General features: G+C 53.8%; 1 protein-coding gene across 1 annotated transcript in view; it reads left to right on the top strand.

The window, feature by feature from the left end:
* The window catches only part of THBS2 (thrombospondin 2), a 28,103-nt gene extending 5,661 nt beyond the window's left edge, over window positions 1–22,442 (top strand). Inside the window, exons 4-22 of the mRNA XM_033100460.1 lie at window positions 460–544; window positions 3,110–3,312; window positions 5,000–5,140; window positions 5,793–5,889; window positions 7,297–7,467; window positions 7,648–7,824; window positions 8,599–8,772; window positions 9,256–9,383; window positions 9,461–9,613; window positions 10,101–10,319; window positions 11,552–11,659; window positions 12,236–12,395; window positions 13,655–13,773; window positions 14,389–14,623; window positions 16,082–16,309; window positions 16,760–17,031; window positions 17,565–17,662; window positions 18,941–19,080; window positions 20,448–22,442. Of these exons, the coding sequence (XP_032956351.1) occupies window positions 460–544; window positions 3,110–3,312; window positions 5,000–5,140; window positions 5,793–5,889; window positions 7,297–7,467; window positions 7,648–7,824; window positions 8,599–8,772; window positions 9,256–9,383; window positions 9,461–9,613; window positions 10,101–10,319; window positions 11,552–11,659; window positions 12,236–12,395; window positions 13,655–13,773; window positions 14,389–14,623; window positions 16,082–16,309; window positions 16,760–17,031; window positions 17,565–17,662; window positions 18,941–19,080; window positions 20,448–20,455 (2,916 nt within the window). The 3' untranslated portion in view covers window positions 20,456–22,442. The remainder of the gene's footprint in view (window positions 1–459; window positions 545–3,109; window positions 3,313–4,999; window positions 5,141–5,792; window positions 5,890–7,296; window positions 7,468–7,647; window positions 7,825–8,598; window positions 8,773–9,255; window positions 9,384–9,460; window positions 9,614–10,100; window positions 10,320–11,551; window positions 11,660–12,235; window positions 12,396–13,654; window positions 13,774–14,388; window positions 14,624–16,081; window positions 16,310–16,759; window positions 17,032–17,564; window positions 17,663–18,940; window positions 19,081–20,447) is intronic.
* Window positions 22,443–22,770: the final 328 nt, after the last annotated feature.

Here is a 22,770-nt window from a genome sequence, read left to right as displayed (position 1 = left end):
GGACCGGCATTACACGCATGCTGGGGAGGGACAGCTCTTTCAGCCTGTTGTCTGCATCTAGGGCTGGACCAATGCATGTTTCCAAGACCTGGGCCCAAATGCCAGAACACTGGCAACCACCAGGGTCCCCTGCGAGGAAAGCACAGCCTAGAATACCCACCTAAGTGTTCTGGAGGTAGATTTACCCTCTTTTGGGGCCACCCTCATTCTTCTGTGTGCAACACTTGCTTCTTATGTGAGCTCCTGCTGTCTGTGTCATGTCTAAGAACGTCTCAGAAGAGACATGTACAGGACAAGCCATTTTAAAGAGATTTCAAGCCTACTGAGTATAAAACTGTAGCAGAAGACCTTGCCACCATTTCAGGATTACATCTTGTATCTTTAAAATGTCACTGAGCTTGGCATCAAACATTAGATGTTGACACATCGCTCTGATTCTCTCCTCGTGTCTCTTTACAGGGCTTGCTTCAGAATGTCTACTTAGTTTTTGAAAATGCTGTGGAAGACGTTCTAAGCAAGTTAGGTTGCCAGCAAAACCAGGGAGGTAGGTGTGTTTTGAATGACGTTTTTCCTGGTTCATTTCCTATTTTGGATAGATTTCTGCTATGGGGTTTGTGCATGTGTGTGTGTGTGCGTGTGTGTGTGTGAGAATGTGGGCTAGTGGGAATTTAAATAGAAATATTTGAATCAAGCGCCACCATTGTCTGTGAGTGAGTTGGCGCGTCAGTTTAAACATGTTGATATCTTAAAATGATAAATGGGTTGAAGGATTAATTTTGAATAAATTTTAATCCAAATAAATCCATTTACAAGCTCAAAACCAAATCACTGGCATTTTCACATGACTTTAAATACATGACAGTTTTCTAGTCTATTACTGTGTGAACACTCCACACGTCCGTCTTCCTAATAAGCTAACACCCCACACATCCGTCCAGCTTGTTGATGGGTTTTCTCACCCCTTCTGCAGTGGTGATGCAGACGTTATGGGATCTGCGGGATCCCACACGGTCTGTTAGTTACATGTTAAATTCACGTCCAGTGAGAATTTGGCAACTTTTTCTTGAGAATTTAGTTGATTTAGTGGCCGGGTTCTTCAAATGTCCTTTGATCTTCTAAATACCTGTATACCTTGGGTGCTTGTCTTTGCTCATCTGAGAGAGAAAGGAGCTGAGGTGCAGGGAGGTCCCATTAATTGCAGGTGTAACCACCTGCGAGCAGCCAAGCTGCTCCCCACCTGGTCTGACAGTCCCCAAAGAAAAGTCTCTTATCTGCTACCTGCCTTATTCTCATTAAGACCACGTCTTCATGTCAATCCTAAGTCATGACAAATATAAGTTGTTCTTTCTGGATGGAAACGTCCAGACTGCAGACACACTGGCTAGGTGTCCAGCCCTTTAGCCCCGCTCTGCCCAGAGTGACGACCGAGGTGTCTTTCAGTCTAAATCATCCACCTGTCCCCCTAGACAGTTCTCAGATGTTGAAGTACCAGGCAGGGTGACAAGGAAGCAAACTAGTGATTTTTGGCCAGACTGGCGGGAAGAGAGGTTTTTAGTGCCTGCTGTGACACTTACCCTCAATTCTGAACTCTCGTGGGCCGGGTCCCTGTGGTTCACGACCAAATCTCCTCCTGTGTGTCCAGCTCTGGCTAATGTGCCAACATTCAGCCTCTTTTTTGGGGGTGCGGTCATTAAAGAAGCAAAAGTTCTGACGCGGCTAAGACCCAACACTAATCCCGCCAGCCAGGCTCACGAGGACACAGAATGGAGGGGACGGCTTGTGGGATCCCTGATGGAAGACAGCCTTGCTGGATGGAAACGAAAGCTGACCCTCATTCGAGCCGTCCCCTCTGGTAGGCAGCACGTCACTGTGACAAAGGAAAGGACAGGGAGACGTTTCACCCTCGAAGGAAGGAAAATGGCAGTTGCTCTAACGCGAGCCCCAATCCCAGCCCCCACTGTGCCTCCCCTGGGGGCACTGGTGCCACAGTGACAGTGCCTGTCCAGGGGGGTGGGGTGCAGGCCCCCCTGAACCAGGCACTGACGTCCCGGTGCCTCGTGGACGCCAGTATTAGCTTCAGTCTCTACATAGGTTACCAGTAGGTGTGAGTTTTATGGTTTTGTGAGGTTGTAGGTCTAGCGGGTGTGAGCACGCCCCCGGATCAGAGAGGCGTGCGACAAGGATTTATAACCAGTACTAGCAGCTCCATAACGGCTCGGCAGACAGAATCACACATTTACAAGTCGCAGGTCAACCATGGAATGTGAGAGAAATGAGCCATTTGAAACATGTGACGCCACCGCAGAGCGGACACTGGGCTGGGCTGTGGCTGCAGAGACGCCCGGGCCTGGGCACAGCCACGCCTGAGCCAGCACCATCTGAGGGTGGCCCTGCTGCGGCACTTGCTCAGATTGGTTTTGTGTTTTGTGTCGTAGACACACAAGCCCTGGGGATGAGGACCTCAGAGCGACTGCGATTTCCAGGGCTGAGAAGAGAGTCTCTGGGTTGGGACCCTGTGGGAGGGAGTCTGCCTTTCCCTCCAGGGTCACGGCAGACAGGTGACGAGAGTGTCAGGGAAAAGGAATGTGGAGTCGGGATAGAATCACTTGTTTAGCATGTGGACATCGGAATTGGGCTTAATGCAGAACAAACAGATAAAAGAAAAGGTGTTTCGGGTGGAAAATGAGATGGATGCGGAGTTGAGAGGTGCTGTCAGAACTTAGGCTTGGAAAACATTTGGGGGAAGGCAGGAGCTGCCAGGAAAGGGGGTGTTCTCCTCTGCTCCCTTTGCACAGGAAGCAGCTGCCGGGGCCCCGAGGGACAGACGAGGGACGAGGGATGTGCTGCCCGGGCCGCGACGTGCGCCTGCTCCTAGGCCACAGCTCTGTGTGCCGTGGGCTGCCGTGAACGCTGACTTAGAGTGGGGTCATGAGTGGGGAAGAACCCCCTGCTAAACACACAGGACCCAACGGTCCCTGTGGCTCCTGGGAGCGAGGGACGAGCCTGCCACAGCGAGGACACAAGCAGACCTGCCTGCCCTTTGGGCAACGGGCATGGCCGGGCTGTGCCCAGGAGCCACGTCTGACCACTGCCCTCTGCTTCCCCTCAGCCGAAGCCAACACCATCAGTGAAGACACGGACACCCTGCACCTCAGCCCGCCTGTCACCGTCGTCACCGGGCATGTGGGCCAGGGCGCAGAGCAGAGGCCAGGCGTGTGCGAGCGCTCCTGCGAGGAGCTGGGCAGCATGGTCAGCGAGCTGTCGGGGCTGCGTGTCATCGTCAACCAGCTGCATGACAACCTGAGGAAAGTGGTGGGTGCCAGGGCGAGGTGGCCCACACGTGCGTCCCAACCCCCCAACTCGCGTACCACCCCCCCAACTCGCGTGTCACCTCACCAACCACTGGCTGGTCTGAGACACGCGGGAGGATGGCCATGCAGGTCTTCGGGACGTTTGTTCAAAATGCAGGGTGGGTACAGAGGAGGGATTCAGAGTGACAGATGTGGTCATGGCGACACTGTCTCCAAAATGGGTTCTCAGCTTGGGGACATTCGTCTCTGCAGTAAGTCAGGGTCATACACACAGAGGGAGATGCTTCTATCTTGAGGCTGAAGTGCGATGAGGGAGAACCACAGTGACCTGGCCTGTCCCTAAAGGTGTGACATGACCACAGCCACGTGTGATTTCATCTTCACAGCACGTCAAGGCCGAGAGAACAGCGTCTCAAATGCTGTAGAACTTGTGATTGAAAGTTTAGAGAGAGGTTTCCAACAATATGGACGTCCGCTAGCTGTGTTTTCCTGCAACCTCCATGTAGGAAGTGACTGCAGCTTGTGGTTCCACCCTGTGCATGGCACTGAGGCAGGGATGGGGGCATGAGTGAGGGCAGTGCCGCTCGGTCGGTGCCTGTGTCTGCGGGGCAGGAGGGACTCTCAAATCCTCAGGTTTGATAGCAGCGTCCTCTGTTTGGGGGACGACCTTCATACGGGACGGAGGCTTCCTCCTGACCGTTGATCAGGTGGCATGCCCGCCACTGGTCTGCCTCGGACTGGCTGGCGTGGCTGTGATGGTCCCTGGTGGTCTTGCAGCCAGCGCAGGACAGAGCGGTGGGAGGGACAGGGACCTCAGGCGCCGCAGCTTCTCACCCTCAGACTGAGATGCGCTTCAGGACACGTTTCCTTAACCTGGACCTGGGGTTTAAGGGAATTTGTGAGCTCCCTGCAATTGCACAGAAAAGCAGATGTGTGTGTTTCTGAGTGGTTTGTGCAAGAGACGGTCCGTATCTTCCACCCGATTCTCAGAGGGCTTCTTACCCCCAAATCAGAAGCCGCCACTACCATGTTTCCCTGAAAATAAGACCTAGCCGGACCATCAGCTCTAATGCGTCTTTTGGAGCAAAAATTAATATAAGACCTGGTATTTTATATTGTATTATATTATGTTATGTTATATTATATATTATATTCCGGGTCTTATATTAATTTTTGCTCCAAGAGACGCATTAGAGCTGATGGTCCGGCTAGGTCTTATTTCAGGGAAACACAGTAGGGGAAATGTACCCACTTAACATGAGCAGGAGCGGGAGCTGGGAGAGAGGAGGTGAACAGCACACGTGTGATCCCTCTGATTTTCATGTATTTGGTTTTTTAAAACTTTGTATCTCTCCCCCACAAAACAGCAAGAATCATGTCTGTGCTTGTCCTTGCCATTTATCAACGGGATGAACTCATGAATGGAAGTTTAGTTTTCAGCTGCAGTTGGCTGGTGGGGGGTGGTCCTCCTGTCCCACCGTCTAGCACCACCAGGCGGCTTCGTTCACTGACGCATGATCGACCTCAGGGATGGGATGCACTAAGCAAACACGCAAAGGCAGCGAACATTCAGAGCACGTGTGGATGCCGTGTTCAGGGCTGAGTGGAAGAAGGGATGTTTTCATCGTGAGCGTGGTGACCGAACGCGTGGTGTTCTTGTCTGAACTTACCCCACCTCGATTTTCCAGTCGAATGATAACCAGTTTCTGTGGGAACTCATCGGTGGCCCCCCGAAGACGAGGAATGTGTCAGCTTGCTGGCAGGATGGCCGGTTCTTTGCGGAAAATGAAACCTGGGTGGTGGACAGCTGTACAAAGTGTACCTGCAAGGTGAGACCCAGCAACCCTGCTCCCTGCAGAGCGTCATTGTCCCTCAGCCGCCATCGAGCTTCCAGCATGTCCCGGTTGCCAGGAGACCGTGTGGTCCATGGCTGACTGTAAGGAATGTAGGGAAACCCCAGTGTAGGAGCCTCAGTGCTTTGCACATAAACCCACATCCAGGGAGGTGAAGTGACATGGCCAGGGTCACCCAGGTGGTCGTAGCTGGGACGGAGCTGGCTGGGTATCCCTCTAGTTTGTGTTTGGTTCCAGTGAGCTCTTTGAGGGATGTGAGACTCAGCAGAGACCTGGGGACGGCATGTCACTGCCCACCACATGGCAGACGGGTCACTTGTTTCTTCTCTGTATTTCCGGTCACTCGGTCTCCATTGATGGTGGCCTCAGACATCAGACAATACCAGTTGGCCCTAGGCTGTCCCTTCTCCTCTCCTGCCCAGAAGGTCTCTGTTGTGTTCTCATTGCTCAGTGATGGCGGAAGGAGGAAAGGACGCGTAGGGCAGCTTGGGCTCTTAGGGGAGGTGTGGTCAGAGCCTTCTGTGATGTGGGGAGCCGTGGACATTCTGGTGACCCTTTCCTATTTAGCCTGGTACCAAGCTTTATTTTTTAAAATGAGTGTTCCATGAATGCCTTTCTTTTCTTGTAGAAATTTAAAACTGTTTGCCACCAAATCTCCTGCCCACCTGTGACTTGTGCCAACCCGTCCCTGGTGGAGGGTGAATGCTGTCCCTCCTGCTTCCACTGTAAGTGCCACCATCCCCAGCACCCCCACCCCCGTCCCCAGCATCCCTGCCACTTAGTGCTTATTGCTTCATCAGACAGGCTGAGGCTCGGACCAGTGAGAGCAGGAGATAGGGGAGGGGCAGGAGAGCACTGGGCTCCACTTTGTCCACTCACTGCTCCCCGGGCACCACCTGGAAGCTCCAGCCGCCCTGGATTCAGCGGCCAGGGTTCTCGGGCCGGCCCGTCTCCTCTTGATGAGGAAGCTGAGCCCCGGGGGCCACTGGGGCACACACACAGCCCTGACATTCGTCCCGAGAAAATACCCACCAGTGAGTCAGACACAGCTGGCGCTCTTGTGTGTTAGGACGAAGCGTGAGCTTTGCACACACACCCTTTGGAAGGATGATAGTGCAGAATCCAATGGAAGCCACAGATCATCCAAGCAATGCGTTCTAGTCATAGAAATTCGCTCCTGGGATCAGAAACTGACGCAGGGAGGGCAGGACACGCGCCCACAGCCTCAGGTCTCCACACGGCAGAGGCTCCTGCATCCTGAAGCCACCTGGCACGAAAGCGTTGCTCAGGGCGTCTGCACTGCACACACCTGCCGCGGCTCAGTCTGGCAGAGGTCAGCTCCCGGCAGTGCGCCTGACCCCGCCGGGGCGCCCCAGGCCCTGCCACCAAGAAGCCCCCTTAGATCCTAGGACGGGTGCCACGGCACTCAGGCAGAGTGGCACAGGACAGGTCTCCTCAGCCACGCTTCTCTTTCTTCTTGCTTTCGGGGATGTTTAATCGTTGAATTAAATTAATAGCTTTGTTTATTATCCAAATGTGATAGTGCAGCACCTTTTACTATTTACCAGAGAGTCTCCTGCCTTAAGTCACTGTCTTTTCTCTCATGTAGGGATGGAATTAATTAACTGAAAATCTTACTCGCAGGGAATTGCTTTCTATGTAACTTGTCCCAATTTAAATGATTTGAAACTAAATTTAGTGACCTGTAATTCCTAGTAAAAATGGACAAGTTTCGTTACCACGTATAAATCAGCAAATGGAGGTTAAATGGAAATCTTGACAACTCCAGTAAACCTCGTGCAGCCCTGACATGGCACCCCACCCGCACGCCCGACACCAGCGGGGACGTGGCCACCGTGGCATCTGGGGCCGTCACACGCGCCTCCCACTGAGGCCCAGCTGCGTCCAACACAGGGCCCTCCTGGGGAGCAGCCCCTGAGCTCCGGCCTGGGCGCAGACATTGGGAATTCCTGCTGTTTGCCCTTGGGGCCAGTGCCCACCACCAGGGCGTCCCCTCCCTCGGAAGCTGACACCCAGCGTCCCAAGGGCATGGGTCCTGTGGTGTGGCGTGGGTCCGTCCTGCGCCCATCACTGGTGGAGTCTTGACGGGGCCCCTGTGTCCCCTTCTGCAGCAGTGGACAGTGAGGAAGGCTGGTCCCCGTGGGCAGAGTGGACGGAGTGCTCTGCCACCTGTGGGCCTGGCACCCAGCAGAGAGGGCGGTCCTGTGACGTCACCAGCAACACCTGCTTGGGGCCGTCCATCCAGACACGGGCATGCAGCCTGGGCAAATGTGACAACCGCAGTGAGTGTCTGAGGCCGCTCGGCCCTCCCCGAGCGGGTGGGTCTGCATCGCCAGCTCTTGGTATTTCGGTTGACGAGGATGGGCTGCCCACTGCCCTTTCCGGGAGGCTGCTGGCTGGCTGGCGACCCCTCCTCCCACTGCCCCAGCGGCTGACACCCTGTGCTTTTTTCCACATGCTAGTCCGGCAGGATGGCGGCTGGAGCCACTGGTCGCCTTGGTCATCCTGCTCCGTCACCTGCGGAGGCGGCAACATCACGCGCATCCGGCTCTGCAACTCGCCGGTGCCCCAGCTCGGGGGGAAGAGCTGCAAGGGCAACGGCCGTGAGACCAGAGGCTGCGAGGGCGTCCCCTGCCCAAGTGAGTGGGGCCCAGGCACGGCCGGGGCGGGCACGTGCAGGCAGCTGGGCCTCTCACTTGTTCATTCCCAGGAAGGCCTGGGCGGGGCCTGACACTGAGGAGTGGCCGGTCCTCGAGGCTGGCTGTGTCAGAGCAGACCGCCTGCACTGGGCACGGCTCCGCCTGAGTCAGCTCAGCTCCACGAGGACCAACCAACAGATAGGGGACTAGAGGCCAGAGCCCTGGGGACCCTGTGAGCACATCTGCACTGTGGGAGCAGTGCCTGTGCCAGAGGAGGTATCTCGGGGCGGCCTCCCCGCGTCCAGGCGAGCAAGTGCAGCTCTGCAGAACACACGGGGGTGCCTTGCCAGGCCCTCCGTGGGGCCCTGGGTCCTGGGCTGTGCCGAGGCTCGGAGAACAGGTGTGCAGGTCGGTCCTGCCACTCCTGGTGCCCATGGCACGCGTGCTGAATGATGGCCATGGAAAACGGACCTTGCCATCACACTACCGCTCGGAGCGAGTGCCTTGTGCACGTGACAGGTGCGCCAGCAGCCAGCAGCCCTGTCAGCGGTTCTCAGCCTCTGGACACACAGGTGGTGTGACCGCTGGTCCCAGACATAAAAACGACCAGCCAGGGTTCCGCACGTACCTCACTTCCAGGTCTCAGGTCACGGAAGGGTTTTCTTACCCACTTTCCTGCCACGTTGGAGGCTGCCTCCCTCCCCCGCTCTTCCCCCCCAAGCCCCCAGTGCAGCAGTGCCATCCTGTTTCACGGTCCCCTCTCTCTCCCTGCAGTCGATGGTCGCTGGAGCCCCTGGTCCCCGTGGTCGGCCTGCACGGTCACCTGTGCTGGAGGGATCCGAGAGCGGACGCGTGTCTGCAACAGCCCCGAGCCCCAGTACGGAGGGAAGGCCTGCATGGGGGACGTCACAGAGCATCAGATGTGCAACAGGAGAAGCTGCCCCATCGGTGGGTGTGCACGCAGCACGTGCCACTGTGCCTGAGGCTGCAGCCAAGGCTCCTTGGCTGTAACCGCTGGCTCTCTGTTCTGATTGCAAATACAAAATAGACAGAAAACGCAGAAAAGAAAAACCAGTTGTGGGCACACAGCGGTACCTGCTTTGATCATTTGTGCTGTGTTCTGCCAGCATTTTCATGTAAAACAGACACGCAGTGCAGTGTGGAACCCTGGACGTAACAGCGGTCGTTACTGAAACGGGCCCGCTGCCACGTTTTCACCACCTCGCAGCGTGTTCTCGGGATGGCAGCTTTAGGTGGCTGTGCAGTGTGACACCACACACACGTCACCGGCACAGCCTGGCTAGCTCCGCCTCACCGCACTGAAGCAGGTGTCTGACAGCACGCACGCGTGCCTGCCCTGCGAGCCCACTTCTGCCCGCTTAGTGGCGGCTCCTGGCCGCCGTCCTGACCCCCTCTGTTCCCTCCCCGCAGACGGCTGCCTGTCCAACCCCTGCTTCCCTGGAGCCCAGTGCAGCAGCTTCCCCGACGGGTCCTGGTCCTGCGGCTCCTGCCCGGTGGGCTTCCTGGGCAACGGCACCCACTGCGAGGACCTGGACGAGGTGGGTGCCTTGCCTGGGAGAGGGCACCCGAGGATGTGTGGGGGTCGGCACAGGCTCACCTCTGCGTGTCCCCACAGTGTGCCGTGGTCACCGACGTCTGCTTCTCGACCAGCAAGTCAAACCGCTGCGTCAACACCAACCCTGGGTTCCACTGCCTGCCGTGCCCACCTCGCTACAAAGGGACGCAGCCCTTCGGCGTGGGCCTGGAGGTGGCCAGGACAGAAAAGCAGGTGACCTGCTCTTGGTGTGCCTGTCAGGCCTTTAGGGTTTCACGCAGTGTGGCCAGGACCTGGGAAAATGGGGTGGGGGAGAGGAGAAAGGGCCACACGCTGGGAAGACGGCAGGAGCTGCTTTGTGTTGTGGCAGCTGGGGGCCGGGCCTCTGTGCCAGCAGCCCTCCCACGGGCGGTGGCCCCACACACAGGATTTAGGACAGAGAACTGGAGCTGAGTGTTCCTGTGAAGGGCCCGTGAGGACCCGGGTTGGCAGCATCACGGGCACCTGCAGGCTCGGATGCATGTGGGCAGCTTTCGGTGGAGCCACTGAAAGGGACCTCAGGCCGCTTCCTGAAGGGACGAAGTCCGGAGCTTCTGGAGGCTGGCTCGGCAACTGCCGTCTGTGCAGCAGCCCTAGGGAGGGGACCCTGCAGCCTGCCTGGGCCCTCCCGAGACACTGGGGTCTCAGCACGCATCCTGAGCGGCCCTTCGTCCATCCCCAGGTGTGTGAGCCTGAGAACCCGTGCAAGGATAAGACCCACAGCTGCCACAAGCACGCAGACTGCATCTATCTGGGCCACTTCAGCGACCCCATGTACAAGTGTGAGTGCCAGACGGGCTACGCGGGCGACGGGCTCATCTGTGGGGAGGACTCGGACCTGGATGGCTGGCCCAACAAGAACCTGGTGTGTGCCACCAATGCCACCTACCACTGCACCAAGGTGAGGAGAGCTGTGCTGCTCCATTCAGGGCCAGCGGCCGGGCAGAGGGGGCTGATTGGCGTGGCGTGGGGAGCTCCAGACCGTTCCCAGCTGCGTCCTACACTCTACATGGATTTCCTTTCTGGAGACAATACACACACGCGCGGGGATGAGGGGACCTGGGTGTGGCGTCCCCCGGGCCATCAGCCAGCTTCCCTGAGGGGCTTCTATCATCAGGGTGATAGAAACCCGCCAGGAGTCAGCCCGAGGTCCCAGGAAGGGTGAGCATTGACGTGACTGTGGACAGGTTTCCGTTAAGGGTCAGCGGCCACCCGGCCATGGTGGCATGGCCAGTGTTGTCCGTGACACTGGGACTGCACTGCTATACGGACCTCTGATGTTTTTTGTTTTTGTGCAATTTCATATAGGAATTTAATAAGTTCAAAAACGACATTTCACAATTCCCATCTATACATGTAGTTTATGAGGACAATTAGATGCAAAAGTGACACCTGGACTGAGAGGGTCCTTATGTATGTGCTGCAAAGGTGTCCTCAGGGCCTGTCCCCACATCCTCATGTGCTGCTGTTGAAACTGAGCCCCACGGCTGGCCCCAGTACCAGTTCTGAGGAGACATGGGCCGTGGCGAGTGCATGCAGAGGCCACCGGCCAGCCCCTGCGGTGCCCATGTCACCGTGCCTGGAACACTGGCCTTCCTGTCTCCTGCTTCTGGTACTTCCAGCTCCCTCCTGCCGTTCGTGTCTGAATTATAACTGCGTTGGACTGAGAGGCAAGTGGCCTGCCTACCAGGAAGAGCTGAGCCAGGGGAGGTGATGTGGGGCCTGACGCAGTTTCTGAGCAGGTCGCTGCCCCTCCTGCTGACGAGGTCACGGGTACAGGAGCACTGGCTGCTGATGTGAAGCTGGAGAGAGGGGCACTGAGTCTGTGTCTGCCATGTCCCTGGCAGCAATGGTCCCTTTCTCTCCTGCGTCCTCCCTGTTGGGCAGCACACAGGGATCCTGGGCTTGGGACACGCTTCTTTTGTCTCGGTGCCCTGGGAGTGATTTCCAGGGCTGCCCTCGAAAGGAAAGCAGGTGCCTGTGGCGTCGCTGTGAGTCTCTTCCTTTCCTGCGCCCTGTTGGGGACGGAGCGTGAGCCCGATATCTCAGTCCAGCCTCAGGCTTCACTGCCTGCCTTCCAGAACGCAGACTCTTAGGGGCGCCTTTGTCACTTGCCGCTTCCTTTGGTTACAGGACAATTGCCCCCTGTTGCCCAATTCCGGGCAAGAAGACTTTGACAAAGACGGCGTGGGCGATGCCTGTGATGACGACGATGATGATGACGGCGTCAGTGATGAGAAGGTCAGAGGCTGTGCCATCCGAGCCCCTGCTCTGGGTTTCGGGACTGGAAAGGGCAGAGGGTGCTGAGCGCCTTGCACTCAGCGGTCCCCACAGGTGGTCGGGCGCAGCACTCCTGCCTCAGTCATTCAAAGTCACTGATGGACATGCATGTTGTTTACAGAAGCAAGTGGACCAAGGAGCACGCGCAGTGGTCTGGGTGCTCTGCTAGAAACATTTTTAATAGTTTAGTCCCTGGGGATGGGCGGGACTGTGCCTGCAGGAGCGGTACACTTGCGTCGCCATTTCCTGAGACAACTGCAGAACAAATGACTTGCCATCAGTGCACAATGCAGCACCGGCAAGACACACCACGTACATTTTTCCTCACAGCTTTACCACCTCTGACTTTCACTGATCCGCTGATTGATGGATTCACTTGACATTTCCATATCTGTCTTCACCATGAGGTGCAGGGAATGTCATGTCAGCTGTAGGAGTGTCCTGACAGGGCAGGTGCCTGTGTGATTTACAGTGAGTTGAGCCGGGTGTCCGGTGGGGCTCGCTGGGCGTGCTCACATTCTCCCTGCTTCCTGCTAGGACAACTGCCAGCTTCTCTTCAACCCCCGTCAGTTCGACTACGACAAAGACGAGGTTGGGGACCGCTGTGACAACTGCCCGTATGTGCACAACCCTGCCCAGATCGACACAGACCACAACGGCGAGGGTGATGCGTGCTCCGTGGACATCGATGGGGACGGTCAGTGACAGGAGGGTTTGCGGTCACGGTCAGGCGGGCCTGCAGCTCTGTGTCCCCCTCAGGGCTGCCTGTGCAGGCTCAGCTTCATCTGGGCCCTGACATAAGATGACATGGCCCGTGCTGCAGTCCCAGGAGCCCGGCCGCTCCGAGGGCAACGGACGGGGTGGCTGCCTCGGAACCGCCCTTAGGAAGGTGCAGATGTGTCACGTTCCTTTCTCTGGCCGGCTCTTAGCACAGCCCCCGGGGCCCAGCGTGACATCTTCCTTTAGGAACCACCGATCCCAGGCCTCGCTCCTCACCCAGCTGATTCTGAGAAAGGTCTGATGTCCACATCTGCCTGTCCTGGGATGTACACGTTCAGGCCCTTATTTCTCTCCATTCACTGAGTCATGCATTGCAAAGCTCCCCCAAGTTCCAGGTACCCACAGACGGGAACCTCCGGACCCAATAGGCCCCCCCTTTAACCTGAGATCCCAGTGCCCCCAGGACAGCGGCCAGCATGGTGACCCCTAGGGCTCTGGCCACTGGGCTTGTCCTCCAGACCCGGCGTCTGTGACGTGCCAATGCCCTGCATTTCTTCAGGGTCCTTTCTCACCTGCCCTGGACCCAGGCTGCCCCTCCCCCCAGACCCACCTGGCCAGGACAAGACAGACGCCCTGCCTCACCTCCATACTTTCCCTGACTCCCTACTTGTGGTGTTGTCACGTGTACCTGGTCACTGACAGCTGTGGCGCTGAGGCCCCAGGGTTCAGTCATGGTTTTTCATAATTCTAATCTTGATGGAATTCATGATTTATTTTCAGGTTTCTTAAAACAGGATATCACACCTAAAAACGCAATCGATCTCTGCCCTTGTTCCTTTCCCCTAGTGTGGGGAATGAATGGGTGACGGGACTGCATCACCCGCAGTCAGGCAGAGCCCAGGCGCTCGGTGCGTATCTTCTGAATGGATATTAGGGGACACACTCAGCGTAGCAGGCTCAGAGTGACCCTGTGATGACAGATTCAACAACTCCCCTTGGGTGGCCTTACCCAGAAACCTCCATGAGCTGCTTCTAGTTTAAACTAAGGGAATTTAAAGTTAAGGAGAAATCTGATACATGTTCTTTCATGAATCTAACACATTTCCCATGTTACCATATTCTTAGATCATTTTCTTTTAATAAAAGCTTGGCTGTAAGTTATTTGATGCGATAAGAAAGGCGACGTGCTTTTCCAAACTCAGCACATTTCCCTGTGTTCCCTTGGGATGCCTGCAGATGTCTTCAATGAGCGAGACAATTGTCCCTATGTCTACAATACTGACCAGAGAGACACCGACGGCGACGGCGTGGGAGACCACTGTGACAATTGCCCCCTGGTGCATAACCCCGACCAGGTAATGGGTGAGGCGCAGGGCAGGGGTGTCTGAGCAGGCAGAGGGCTCAGGGGGCCTGGTCGGCCACGGATACATGTGTCTCTGGCTTTCCGTTAGCTCTGCCAAGACATGACCACATAGGCTTTGCAGTAATTTTAACTGGTCTCAGCTCTAAGCAGGACTCCATCTCAGTGGCCACAGGCCAAGCGGGCAGCGGCCTTCATCTCACTGTCTGAAGGGCGACTGTGTCTCCTTACAGTTGCCTATGTGTTTCCCTGACGCAATCAGAGGAATTCCTTTTTTCCCAGATGTGTCTTTGGGAGATGCAGCAAGAACATGACATACTGTGGTTCACAGGATGGACCACAGCAGACGATGTCAAAGGAGTTTGATCCTGGAGCTCATACTGCCCCGTCTTCCCTATGTAAAGCGAGCCCTGTGCAGAGGTAGCTGGGAGGGAGAAGCTAGTCCCACCCTGTCTTGTACAGGCCGCGGTGTGGCCTCCGGGGGCACCTTTTGCTCCGCGATCCGGCCACTCTCATGTGGGACAGTCCGACGTCCACAGGTGACTTTCTGTCCGGCGCCCGTTCCACTGGCTGGGTGCTCAACGCTGCCGTCCCCATGCTCTCTCTCCAGACCGACGTGGACAATGACCTCGTGGGTGACCAGTGTGACAACAATGAGGACATCGATGAGGACGGCCACCAGAACAACCAGGACAACTGTCCTTACATTTCCAACGCCAACCAGGCCGACCATGACAGCGACGGCAAGGGTGATGCCTGCGACTCGGACGACGACAACGACGGGGTGCCTGACGACAGGGACAACTGCCGGCTGGTCTTCAACCCCGACCAGGAGGACTCGGATGGTAGGTGACTGAAGGCGGGGGTGGGTCTGGGGCGGGGCCCGGGCGGGGGCGGGGCCAGGGTGGGGCGGGGCCCAGGGTCTAGCGGTTTTCTCCGCCTCCCAGTGAGCAGAGGTCTCGCTCAGCCTCTGCATGATTTTCAAAACTCTTGGCGATCTTTATGAAGAAACGTCAGTGACAGACAGGAAGGAGAGATCCAGTGGGTTATGACAGTGAGGGGACAGAGAGGGTTTATTTCTTTAAGGGCAAAGCAAACCAAATGGCGGGCATGGGAAATATGGAAAAGACCCGTGTCCCGGCAGTGGACGCAGTGAGCCGGGCTGTGGCAGGCTGGGACCTGGGCGTAGAGCCCGGGGTGGCAGCAGCCTTTCCTGCTGGAGTCACCAGGTCAGCAGTGCACCTCTGGACGTGCTCTGGCAGAGGGGCTTCCAGGTGGAGCCTGCTGAATGCAGGCACCGAGTGGGGGCACGCGTCCTTCACACGTGGGGCAGCGGGTCGCTGGGTGTGTGAGCCAACATGGCTAAGCAGCCATGAGACACGCTGATCCGAGGGCAGCCCTGGGGACCCTCTGGAGAGCAGCAGGAGGGGTCTTCAGAGAACACGAGTCTGTCTTGACGTGAGAAGGATGTGATCAGCTCCCACAGCCGCTCAGCTTGTGGAGAGGACTTGTGGTCCTGGTGGAGAGCCTGGGCTGTTTGCCCGGAAGGAACCCGGGGAAGCAGAGGCCGGCACACAGCAGCCTCTCAGTGGTTTCATTTCCTACACGAGGGAAGAAACTGGAACGTGTCTCACTGAACAGAGGGACCTGTAGTGGAAGACTGAGGGGAGATTCGGCTGCACGTCAGGTCTTTTTCTCCTCCTAAGGTGCTAGGCACTCAAATGGGCTAGTTTGGTGAACCGTGGCCCCTGTGGGTTGTCATTATTGCCGTGGATGCAGGTACAGTGTGCACCTCCCCCACACACCAGCCCCTCCCACCACACCCACCACCTCACTGGAGAATCGGACAAGAAGCTTCCAAAAAGGGAGCCCAGATCTCCCTAGGGGACATCCTTGCTAGTGTAAGAGTGCTGCTTGAAACGCCAGATAGACTACAGGCAGGGCTGAGTACGAAAGGAGAAAATAGACATTCTGAAAACATGACAAAAAGCCGGAGGTCCCTCTGGATTGTTTACAGCCACTCAGGTTCCGTACCCCCGTTGTGAGTCCAGAGCGCGGTGGGAAATGGCTCCCAGGGGACGGTGACGATGTCAGGCTTCCTGCAGTATTTGTCAGCGGTGTTGTGAAGAGTCAGGACTCCTTGAGCATGGAAGCCCGGAGTTCTAGGCGTCAGTCCGCCCAACACTGCAAGGCACTTGCCCGTGGGTTTTCAGAGAATCAGGTGCTAACTTTTCTCAGACACAGAATGGCTAATGGAAAGCCATCTCCTCTGTTCTCGTTTCTCCTCTTGCCCTTGGTGACAGGTGACGGGCGAGGAGACGCTTGTAGAGACGATTTTGACAATGACAGTGTCCTGGACATCGATGACGTGTGCCCTGAAAACAGCGCCATCAGTGAGACTGACTTCAGGAACTTCCAGATGGTGCACCTGGATCCCAAGGGCACCACACAAATCGACCCCAACTGGGTGATCCGCCATCAGGGCAAGGAGCTGGTGCAGACGGCTAACTCGGACCCTGGCATCGCTGTTGGTGAGCCTTCAGAGTACACACGTGGTGCACAGTGCCCACAGAGCATACGGCTGCTCTCTAAAGCCATGGGGCTGGCACGGGTGTGTCCTTCTGGGAACCCCCATCCTCCCTTGGTCTGTGAAACCGTCTGCCCAAATATGCTTGACAGAACTTGGGGGAGCATGTGTGCTCGCCAATGTCCCCGAAATTTCATTTTCAGGGAGCCATCTTACCGTATGAACTTGGTTTATAAACATACATGACACAGGAAAGCTCTCCAGGAACTCAATCAATGAGGACCAGAAAGTTGAAATCCCATCCCGTGCATTTCATTGATCCTGCAGTAACAGGACCTGAGTGGGGTGGAGGACGAGAGCGGCCCCTCCACTGAGCTCCGTTTGGTGTCCTGGGTGTCCCGTAAAGGCTGGTTGGGACTCACTCTTACGGCTGAATGTTCCCTGTGGCATCCAGGTTTCGATGAGTTTGGGTCTGTGGACTTCAGCGGCACGTTTTACGTCAACACCGACCGGGACGACGACTACGCAGGCTTTGTCTTCGGCTACCAGTCCAGCAGCCGCTTCTACGTGGTCATGTGGAAGCAGGTGACTCAGACCTACTGGGAGGATCAGCCCACCCGGGCCTACGGCTACTCAGGCGTGTCCCTCAAGGTGGTCAACTCCACCACGGGGACGGGCGAGCACCTGAGGAACGCTCTGTGGCACACCGGGAACACGGCGGGGCAGGTGAGGCCAGGCGAGCGGGCGGCGGTGCCTTTGGTGTGGCTTTGCAGCCGCCAGGCATTTTCGGGGGAGCAGGCCCAGCCCTTCTGAAGACACCCCCAGCTTGGCTTCTGTTAACTGTAACTCGCCACGGTGCTTGGGATGATCTTTTCCTGAGTCCGTCCCCCAGGAAAGATGCCAGGCCCGGTGCTTGTAGAAACACAGTAGGCGATCCCCTTGCAAAGGGAGCACATTTCTGTCCTCTTGGCCAGATAGGGAGAACTGCATGGCAGAAGCTTTGGGATTCGCCCGAGGTTGCAAGCTGAGCAAGCAGAGGATCCAGCATGGGAACCCATGAGTCTGGCTCTGGTTCCTGTGCCCTTGGCCCCGAGCTGCTTGTTCCCTGTCGCTGGTTTTGACCAACACTCGGCGTTTATACTATACGCATGAGTCATACAGGCTGATTTGCAGTCATGTTGTCATTTCCCATTTGGTGTTGTCAAACTGGGTAAGACTTGGGGTGCCAATCGTTCTCATGACTAATGCTTTTCCCTCAGGTCCGTACATTATGGCACGACCCCAAAAATATTGGCTGGAAAGACTACACTGCATACAGGTGGCACCTGACCCACAGGCCGAAGACCGGTTACATACGGTGAGGGCAGCTCTAGCCACCAACATTTCTAACAAGCGGTTGTCACGTTAGGACACCTGTGCCATGCATGGCCAGTTTGAACACAAACAGACTGATAAGCCAGAGTGAAGTCTGTTAGCATGTTTCTGGGGATTTTCTGCTTTACATGCCTTGTCTCTTCTGCCCTGCATCTTCTATTGCAAAGCACTTGGTTTATAAAAACAAAACCAAAACTATCGAAGAGGAGAAAATCAAACTTGTTATAGTAAAATAATTTGGAGGATGACAGCGTGTCCTCCCGATGGATGCTCCAGGCATGGGGGTAGGAAGCTGTTAAAATGACCTCATTCTTGCCAAAATAGCGACTGCTGCATTTGGAGAACAGGTTCATGTTGTTTCTGACATGTGGATGGCTGACTTTAAAATGCATCTTGGTGAATGTGTTTGGTGCATAAAAATATATCCAGTGCTTTAAGAAAAATAATATAGAATAAAAACAAAATTCATGCTCCAGGCAATTTAAGTATTATCTGAATATTTATTTTTATGTGTCATTTTCTTTTTGATTAATTTTATATTAGATACAGATATTTTTGTTTATATCATTGTACCTATGAAGGATTATATTTTTTTACTCAAAGATTAAACAAAAACTACACAACCAAAAAAAAAAAATGCATCTTGGAAGAAAACTCACAAGTGTCATTGGTCTGACAGAATCTTGTTCTCTTGGCATGACAGCATTTGTGATGGATTTTGGATAAAAAAATATGGACGCTTTAAATTTAAGTTTTCTTGCAACATTAAACTTAGTTAATAACAGTGGGACGTAGGTGGGTGTGTAGTGTGTCCTGGCAGGTCACGAGCAGGTCTGAGCGGGCGCTAGCTGGTGGCCAGCGCGACGTTTCCACGGGGAGCGCACCTGTCGGCGTGCATGCTCCCTCCTATGTGGGCAGCCTCAGGCATGCAGTCCCTCCCTGGCCAGCACGCAGCTCAGGTGGTGGGTGGGCACAGGGCTGTCATGCCCATGACATGGAGGACACTGTAGGGGGAGCCTGGTGTCCAGGCCGAGGGAGGGCCACTGACTGCATGGAAGGGGACTAGAAAATGTCGCTCTTTGGTTGTCACAGGTGGATTCAGTGGTGAACCCCACACCGGTGGGGTTACGGGAGGAAGGGGACTTGGGGACGAGTCTGTGTCACTGTTGGTGGCACTGCAAGGAGAAAGCTGACCTCCTTCTGCTGCTGAGCGTTCTTCACAGGTGTCACCTTCTCTGCTTTCTCCTCTGCTTGTCCACAGTGTGTTAGTGCACGAGGGGAAACAGATCATGGCTGACTCAGGACCCATCTATGACCACACCTATGCTGGCGGGCGGCTGGGTCTGTTTGTCTTCTCTCAAGAAATGGTCTATTTCTCGGACCTCAAGTATGAATGCAGAGGTGAGTGTGGGAACAGCGTCCAGGGGCAGCTGGCGGTTCAGAAGGGATGGCACACATGCTCCTTTCCCTTCACAAAGGCTATACTTTAGGGCAATAAGTTGGTGGCCCATCCATGGCAGATGTTTTGTTTGGTCAGCTCAAGTTGCTTTTGGTTTGTTTGTTATAAATTGTGGATGCCTTTGGTAGAACAAACACTTTCCAGTTATTCAGTCCCCACCCATCTTCACTGCACTCTGCCCTATAGCTTCCTGTATTTTCTAGACTTTCAGGGCCATAATGAAATTTTAGATTGTTAGCCTTGCAAAAAATGGAAGGAAGGAAGAAAGGAAAGAAGGAAGGAAGAAAGGAAGGAAAAGAAAGAAAGAAAAGTAGGTAGATAGGTGGGTTCTCTTTTTTTTTTTTTTTTTAAAGATTTTATTGGGGGAGGGGAACAGGACTTTATTGGGGAACAGTGTGTACTTCCAGGACTTTTTTTTTTCCAAGTCAAGTTGTTGTCCTTTCAATCCTAGTTGAGGGTGCCGTTCAGCTTCAAGTTGTTGTCCTTTCAGTCTTAGTTGTAGAGGGCGCAGCCCAGCTCCAGGTCCAGTTGCCGTTGCTAGTTGCAGGGGTCACAGCTCACCATCCCTTGCGGGAGTCGAACCGGCAACCTTGTGGTTGAGAGGACGCGCTCCAACCAACTGAGCCATCCGGGAGCTCAGCAGCAGCTCAGTTCAAGGTGCCGTGTTCAATCTTAGTTGCAGGGGCGCAGCCCACCATCCCTTGCAGGACTCGAGGAATTGAACTGGCAACCTTGTTGTTGAGAGCCCACTGGCCCATGTGGGAATCGAACCGGCAGCCTTCAGAGTTAGGAGCACGGAGCTCTAACCACCTGAGCCACCGGGCCGGCCCCTAGTTATCTTTTTATGTCAAAGCATCATAGACCTGGAAGGGAACTTGGCTCCCATCTGGTCTAATTCCGTACCCTCTGGTACACATGAAAATATCCCCCTTGTGCAGATGAGGTAATTAAAGCTCAAATATGTTTCTCAAAAATCACACATTGAAAATAATGCATCAAGTAGAGATGCAGGGAACACAGAACATTGATTTATCTTCTCATGTCTGGTGAAATTTTCTTTTCCCCCTGTTAGGTGACCTTACATAACTTCCTTCCTCCCTCCTTCCCTCCCTGCCTCCTTTCCTTCCTTCCTTCCTTCTTTCCTTCCTCCCATCCCTTCATCCATCCTTCCTTCCTTCCATCTATCCATCCAACCATATTGTTGTTTTACAATTAAAATAATATTTTAATTATTTTCTAATGGTTGTATGTGAAAAAATGAAATCGAACCCATGGCCCCATTGTCCTAATTCTGTTTACTGTTTTGCAGATGTGTAAACAAGATTTGCTGCATTTCCAGCCACGTACTGTAGATGCTGTTACCTAGACACCTCAGTCCACCCTGGTACTTCCAGCTTCTCTCTCTCTAGCAGCACCTCCTGTCCTTGAACTTAACTTCCAGTGGTTCTTCACCTCCTGTCATCAACCCCAAGCCCAAGTGCCTTCAGAGGATAAATATTAATGGGACCCAGAGATGAACATCCAACACACTGCAGGAAAATGTTTGCTGATACATGAGATTTTATGTGGAGTGACAATTGACATGACATGACATTGTTTCTTGTTTCTTTAAAAAGAATGACATTTACATATAAATTGTAATTACTTATTGTATTTATGTGTATATGGAGTTGAAGGGAATATTGTGCGTGACCATTCTCATAAGTTAAGCAGGAGCATGTCACCACACTGCTGCCACTGCTCACAGTTGTCCCTGATCTTGGGTCACAGCTGTTCTATAACACACAATCCTATGAGGTCAACTCAAGGGAGAAGTGACATTAGAGTCAGGAGGAGGTAGGAGGTAGCAGTCATGTGATAGAGGATGTCCCCTTAACTACCTGGAACATTAAAAACGATTCTGAGAATAAATGAGGACCCCCTCCCATCCCTCGTCCACTGAAGACCGTCCCCCTCAGCAGAGATGCGTTTTTATCAGAAAAGGCATATCCCCGCTAAACAGCTCCCACGTGGCTCAGACGTGGGCCTGGCGAAGCCTCACGTGTGATAGGTTAGCAGAGCGAAGTGCCGTCACTGCAGTTGGCCACACGTGCTGTTTGGTGCTGTTGTAGAGCTGACAGAACTCCTGGCCACTTGTCACTTGATTCTGCATTCCGGTCGCCAGAACTGTGCTTGAGCTTCTTTCCCAGTGTCTGCTCCTGGAGACCAGACAAGCAGATGGACGAGCCAGCAAGCACGCTTTGGCATCTGAGTCCCTGTCTAGGCTTTGAAAGTGTGGGAAATGGCTTCCGCCTAATGTGGTGACATGTTTCATTAAGGTTCCAGTTATAAATGTCGTGTTAATATTTATTAAATGAATACAGAATGCAGTTCCATTCAACAATAACTTATTTTAAAAATGCCAAGGAACACGTGTAGTATAATTTCTAGAAATACACATAACTAGTATATAATATAAAGATACAGTAACAGCAAAATATCTTCTTGTCAAAATATAAAGCTTTATAATTTATGTTGTCGTGACAAAGCATGCTGTAAAATGTAAGAGAATAAATAAATAATAATGAAGAGTTTATAACGGAACCTTAATATATGCTGTTGCCAGTGACTTTAATCCCACACTTTTTACTGTCACGTATCTGCTGTACACAGGGTTTTAAGAACTTGGTTGATGAAATGTTAGTGCTGTCTTGCCAGACCCACCCATCCGTCAGTCACACGGTCACAGACACAGGTTTGATTTATATTTTGTGGTAAGTTGTGTGATCTTTCTGCAGGAAATATTACTATCACTCCACATAAGGGGTTTAAGCAGAGGATTTCGTCTTGTCTGTCTGATGTGAGCAAATCTTCCCTCCCTATTAATAGTGATTTCATTTTGTTGTCAAATGGAATATGCAGCCTTCGTTTTAATGCCCATGTTTCATTTGATAAAGTTGTGTTTGTTGCTTCCTTTGAGGCTGATTTTCTTTGGTGTTGCTGCACTCTCTCCTTTTCTGTGAACTGCATTCCTAGGACGACCCGGGTTGGGAGAAGGCATTGACTACAAACCGTGAGGACTGTGTAGTTTCTGTGCGTTGGCCGAAGGACACAGTGGTGTGGAATGATGATGTGAATATTTACAATGTGCCATAGTTTTTTGTAAATTATTTATGTTTTTTTAAACGAACTTCTCGTACAGATTGATGAAACTTCATTTGTTTTGCCGGAGACTGTAAATATTTATTTATTTGTTCACATGGTCAACATTTCACCACTGAAACCCTGCATTTAGCTAGAGCCTCATTTTTATGCTTTAAAGATTAATAACAGAAAATAAATTGTAAAAAGGTTTTCTATAAATGAATCTCTCTCCCTTTTTTAAAAAGATTGAGAAAAGTTTCTATGGGGGGAAGGAAGAAGCCCCAAAGGGAAGAGCCCAGTTCCCTTCTGGTCATGTGGACGCTGGGCCACAGGTTGCTCTGGTCCACTGTTAGCTGAGAGGAGTTTGGGGTCCTCGGGGAGAAGGGAGCTCTTTTCACGGCAGGTGTCAGTATGTCGAGCACCCGTTATGGATAACACAACCACTGGGTGATCCCGCTCTCCTGCCCTTTCTCAGTGTCAAACAGGACAGGACTAGGCAATGAGTTTTG

The sequence above is a fragment of the Rhinolophus ferrumequinum genome, assembly GCF_004115265.2.
Source record: "Rhinolophus ferrumequinum isolate MPI-CBG mRhiFer1 chromosome 3 unlocalized genomic scaffold, mRhiFer1_v1.p scaffold_36_arrow_ctg1_4, whole genome shotgun sequence".
Taxonomy (NCBI): Eukaryota; Metazoa; Chordata; class Mammalia; order Chiroptera; family Rhinolophidae; genus Rhinolophus; species Rhinolophus ferrumequinum.
This window is presented reverse-complemented; position numbering and strand designations above follow the sequence as displayed.